This window comes from Papilio polytes, unplaced genomic scaffold (genome assembly GCF_000836215.1).
Source record: "Papilio polytes unplaced genomic scaffold, Ppol_1.0 DF824269.1, whole genome shotgun sequence".
Lineage (NCBI taxonomy): Eukaryota > Metazoa > Arthropoda > Insecta > Lepidoptera > Papilionidae > Papilio > Papilio polytes.
Window position 1 is genome coordinate 5,507,869 of NW_013524935.1, and position 4,733 is coordinate 5,512,601.

General features: G+C 39.2%; 1 protein-coding gene across 1 annotated transcript in view; it reads right to left on the reverse strand.

Annotated features, from left to right (window-relative positions):
• Nucleotides 1–4,733, reverse strand: part of LOC106106067 (fatty acid synthase-like) — a 27,711-nt gene that overhangs the window by 6,744 nt on the left and 16,234 nt on the right. Inside the window, exons 17-27 of the mRNA XM_013286600.1 lie at nucleotides 4,653–4,733; nucleotides 4,050–4,159; nucleotides 3,556–3,746; nucleotides 2,996–3,165; nucleotides 2,117–2,380; nucleotides 1,921–2,041; nucleotides 1,550–1,840; nucleotides 851–1,294; nucleotides 605–775; nucleotides 406–536; nucleotides 9–159 (exon numbers count right to left, since the gene is read on the reverse strand). Of these exons, the coding sequence (XP_013142054.1) occupies nucleotides 9–159; nucleotides 406–536; nucleotides 605–775; nucleotides 851–1,294; nucleotides 1,550–1,840; nucleotides 1,921–2,041; nucleotides 2,117–2,380; nucleotides 2,996–3,165; nucleotides 3,556–3,746; nucleotides 4,050–4,159; nucleotides 4,653–4,733 (2,125 nt within the window). The remainder of the gene's footprint in view (nucleotides 1–8; nucleotides 160–405; nucleotides 537–604; nucleotides 776–850; nucleotides 1,295–1,549; nucleotides 1,841–1,920; nucleotides 2,042–2,116; nucleotides 2,381–2,995; nucleotides 3,166–3,555; nucleotides 3,747–4,049; nucleotides 4,160–4,652) is intronic.

Below are 4,733 nucleotides of genomic sequence, written 5' to 3' on the forward strand. Positions count from 1 at the left end.
AAACGTACAAATGCATAGTAAACAGTTCCGTAAGCTACAGGCACGCTGCAAGCCTCCTCAAATGTCCATTCATCAGGGATGCTCCACATCAGGATCTTGTCTCCGGCGACCACGTTGGCCATGCCGCTGTTGCGGACCATGGCCATCACACGAGAACCACTGCAAAATTAACAAACATTTTTTATAACATTACTGTTTCTTGAGACTGCGTCCGCGTGGGAAAAACAGCCTTTAATACTTAGTGATAATATAGCTTTTTAATGGTGCAAGAAGTCCTGAAATTGGCGTTTTTGAGTTATTTCAATATATACAAAAATCCAAATCTTTCCTCTTTATAATATTAGTACAGACGAATAAAAGTAACTTATTCCTAAATAAAAATGTATGTAAGTAATAGTAAGTTACTTAGGAGTTCTGCCAACAACTTCGAAGCCCTGCACACACTCCTGGTTGAGTCTGCCGCGAGCCACCGCGTCCACCGTCACACGGCCCATCGCTGTCATGACGTCACGGAAGTTCAAAGCAGCGCAGTACACCTGAAAATATACTTTACTGTGTAACTATTTCATAAAAATGCAAATTAATTGATCAGAGTTTTTCATACTTGAATGAGAATTTTGTCTGGATTTTTGAATTGATGATTCTCTTTGAGGTTTCCTTGTAACCATTTCATTGAAGAGAGATCTCCGATAGTTGTCGTGTTGACATAAGCGTGTGCGGCTTTCACTGTTTCTAAATCTCCCAATAGCAAATGACGATATGTTCCCCATTGACCCTGAAAAATCAAATCAAGAATCACAATTGTCTATAACGTGGTTGCATACAAATTGTTAATTTGCTTGTAACTCACGTCTTGGTAAACATTCAATGCTAAATCTTTATCCAATTGTTCTTCATAGAATTCCAAATCTGGGTTAAAAGCTGGAGCAGATGGGTCGGCTATGAGTAGACCGTAAACAATTTCGCCTCCAGGCTCTCTTCTTAGACAATTGACTAGACCCAAAAGACCGTTAATAGGCTCATCTTGACTGTAAAGCACTAATTTCTGACCCTCTTTTAGTTCATCCTTGACTTTGTCGATCCAAGAGAATTCCTGGTCTGCTGCCATAATTCTAAAGAATTTAGCTGGTTTAGCACCAATTCTTTTCCTGAACATCACGACGTATTCTATCCCAGTATCGTGGATTGTCACTATATCGTATTTCCCGTAGTAATCTTTTGGATTAGGACGTTCTTTTTCACGACTAATAATAAAGCATTTGTCTCTCAATGTAGACACAGCTTGTTGAAGGAGCTGAAAATTTTATTTAAATAGTGAATAGTACATTTATGACAAACTAGCTTTCGCCCGCGACATTGTCTGCGTGGGATTAAAAAAATTAAAGTAAGTAACCTATGTGATCTTCCAGACTATCATCTTCTATGCCAAATTTAATCGAGAGTTAAGCAATTTAGATACCAACTCTAACAAACATCCATCCATCTAAATATTTGCATTTAATATTAGTCAGAATAAGATGCTTTTCTTAGTAAGAATTTATTTACGTACCTCTGGTCTTTGTAATAGATTAGCTCCAACGAAGATAACAGTATTGCTTTCTCCGATTAATTTTTTATTTTCTACTGTAATATGTGAAGGCATTTCCAGTTGTTCCTCAGTGATGACTATCAGTTCAGCTTGCACCAGCGGCAGGTCTCCGAGCACGTCGGCCACCGTCTCCATAACTGGACTTAATTCGTTATTCTTGTATTCCTCATCAACAATCTCAATGCTTTTCACTTTATATGTCTGTATATTTTCGAGAATAATTTGGATATCAGCACGTAGAATATCTTCCATCTATAAACAATTATGACAACTTAGTAAGTGAAAATGAAAAATTCTCAAATCAGACTTTACTGCAAAATTGCGTATTTTACCTTCATCTTGTTTTTACCAAAGTTAGCGACAAATTCATTTTTCTCAAGAACAGGAACACCTAATGGTATCTTCTTTGATATTGGTGTGGCATGAAGACCTCTGATTTCAACACCTCCAGCTCTGAAAATTACATTAAATAAATAAATCAAAGTAAACAGAAAATACTCCAATTAAGAATTTTCCTCATGAACATACCTGATAACATCCACATCTGGGTAGACGCGTATTTCAAACGTCTGTCTGTTGGAGTCAGGGTTCATGTTGGAGATGGCGTTGTAGTGCATGGCCGCGTCGATGCACATCTTCTCTATCCTGGTGGGCACGAAGAGTCCGCGCGTGTCCTGGCCCACGATCTTGAGCTGCAGCATGCAGTCCATGAAGGTGACCCAGTTGTTGAGCCAGGCGAGGCGGCCGCGGGTACCCTCCACGTTACAACCGACCACGCCACGGAACAGACCACTGGAATAGATTGTATATTTATTATTTCGTTTTTAAGTTCACACCAACTTCATATACCTCTGATTACTCAAATAAATGTTAGAGCCGCGGTGTCAGGAATGCAAGTTGCACTAATGATAGCTGAACTTCTAAAGATGTCACCTTAAGAAGAAGAGCCACAACTGAAGTTAGATAGCTTTTAGAGATTGTCATATATCGATAAACTAATTTTAGAAGCTCATTTGAATGTAAATGTGGTTGATGGCCAAATAATTGGTCAATTTGCTTCAAAATTGAACATTGAACCCGAGGCTATAATTACAGTTATAAAAGAGGAACTAAACGTAACGTTTGATATTAGTTAATTGAGAGCGTCAGGCTCAGGGGTTTGAGCACTTGACTACACAGGTGCTGGGTTCGAATCCTACCGTAACAATCTGATTTTCCAATTACATACGTAGATTTATCTGACGGTCTTACGGTAAAGGAAACCATATCACATATCTGCGAAGAAATTCAAAGACAAGTATGTAGTGCTGCAGTGCAGGTTGACTAACACCTGGTCACTAACTTAGGGTAGTCTCTCCCTCAGTAGTGACGTAAAGCTGGTTATGATTAGTAAATTGTATATTTAACCTATATTGGTAGCCTCGAAGCCTTAATTCCTTGTAGAAGTCTTTAGTGAGCATGTGCTTGACATCAGGGCCGGTGGCCTCGTGCGGCGCGGCCAGCACGCGGTAATCTTCTCCTACGTTCTTCTTGGCGTAGATGCGACCTGTCACTATTGATGCACCGCTCTCTACAATCTATGATAGAAAAAAAATAAACAAACATTGAATTGACAAAGAGATTCCAAAAAATGTAGAAGGAAGGTGTTAATTACACTTTACTTGAGACATTTTTTACATTATCTAACACTATTTATTGATATTCTCAAAATTACATGTCCCTTAATTGTATTTTATTTGCCAATAGGTATTTGGAAAAAATATTTTGTGACACTGTTTACTTTATTTATAACAAAAGATGGAGCTTATTATAATTTTGAAAAAGACACGAGGTAGCACTAAACTTGACAAAACAGCACCTTTTAAAGAAGTTACCGGTGAAAAAATTTTGTTTACCGTCTAGTCTATACATTTCTTAACATCTCATTAGGAAATGAAAAACATTATATCGATAGAACATATTCTAACCTCAAAGTTGCCGCTGCCCTTCTGTATCATGACGATAAACTCCAAGTTACCATCTTTAGGTATGTTTGTAGCTCTCTGGAAGCGAACGTTCTCGAAGACGACGGACACTTCAGTGTAGAGTTCACCCATCATCATCCCCAGCGTCTCCCACACCAGCACCAGGTAGCCGGTGGCAGGGTATAGGTTGCGACCTGGGATATATTACCATATTACACTGCAGAATTTTTTATATGAAAGGGGGGTGAGCAGTAAGAACACAGATGTGGTCAACGACGCCCATGGACTTCCGCAACACCAGAAGAACTACAGATGCGTTGCCGGCCTTTGGGGAAATTGTAGGCTTGCTTCTTGAAGGACCCTAACTAGTATTGATTTGAAAATACCGCTGAGAACAGACCGTTTTGCAACGTGGCAGAAAGTAACAAAGACAGACTTAAGTACGTTTTGACTTAGAATAGCTGAAAATAGAGGAATATACCAGAGAACAAAATTACCATCAACAACGTGTCCGGCCATGTACTCGCTGTCTTCATCAACAATCGACATTCTAACTGTTCTTTCTCCGGATTTCATTTTCTCTTGGGCCTTATATGATGTTACATACCTAAAAGTTCACAGGATAATGTCAAAACACATAAAAATATTTTAGAAAATAATACAAGTTTGAAGATATTCAATTGTTTTCTATAATATACTTTATTTTAACTCTGTAAAGATACGAAATGAGTATATTAGAGGAAGTTTGAGAGTAATCCCAGTGGTTGAGAAAATAAGGAGTAAAAGGTTAGAGTGGGGGCATGTTATGAGAAGGGATGAATCGCATGTGACAAGAAGGACGTTAGTTATGAATATGGAGGGGTGCATCGGTAGAGGTAGAGGTAGAAAGAGATGGATGTATTGCGTGAAATGTCACATGATGAAGAAGAGAGTGATGACTGAGATGACGGATGATAGAGTTATTTGGAGGACGAAAACCCGGTGCGCCGACACTACGGGAGTTGGATAAGGCAAGGTAGATGATGATGGTAACATACTCTGTAAAGTTAAATGCAATAATGATATTGTCACTTGTAAATATAATATAAGCTGAATCTCACCAATCTTCGCTGTGTTCCCACTCGACGAGGTGCGAGAGCATGGGCGTGCCTTGCGACACGGGGAACGCCACGGGCGGGTAC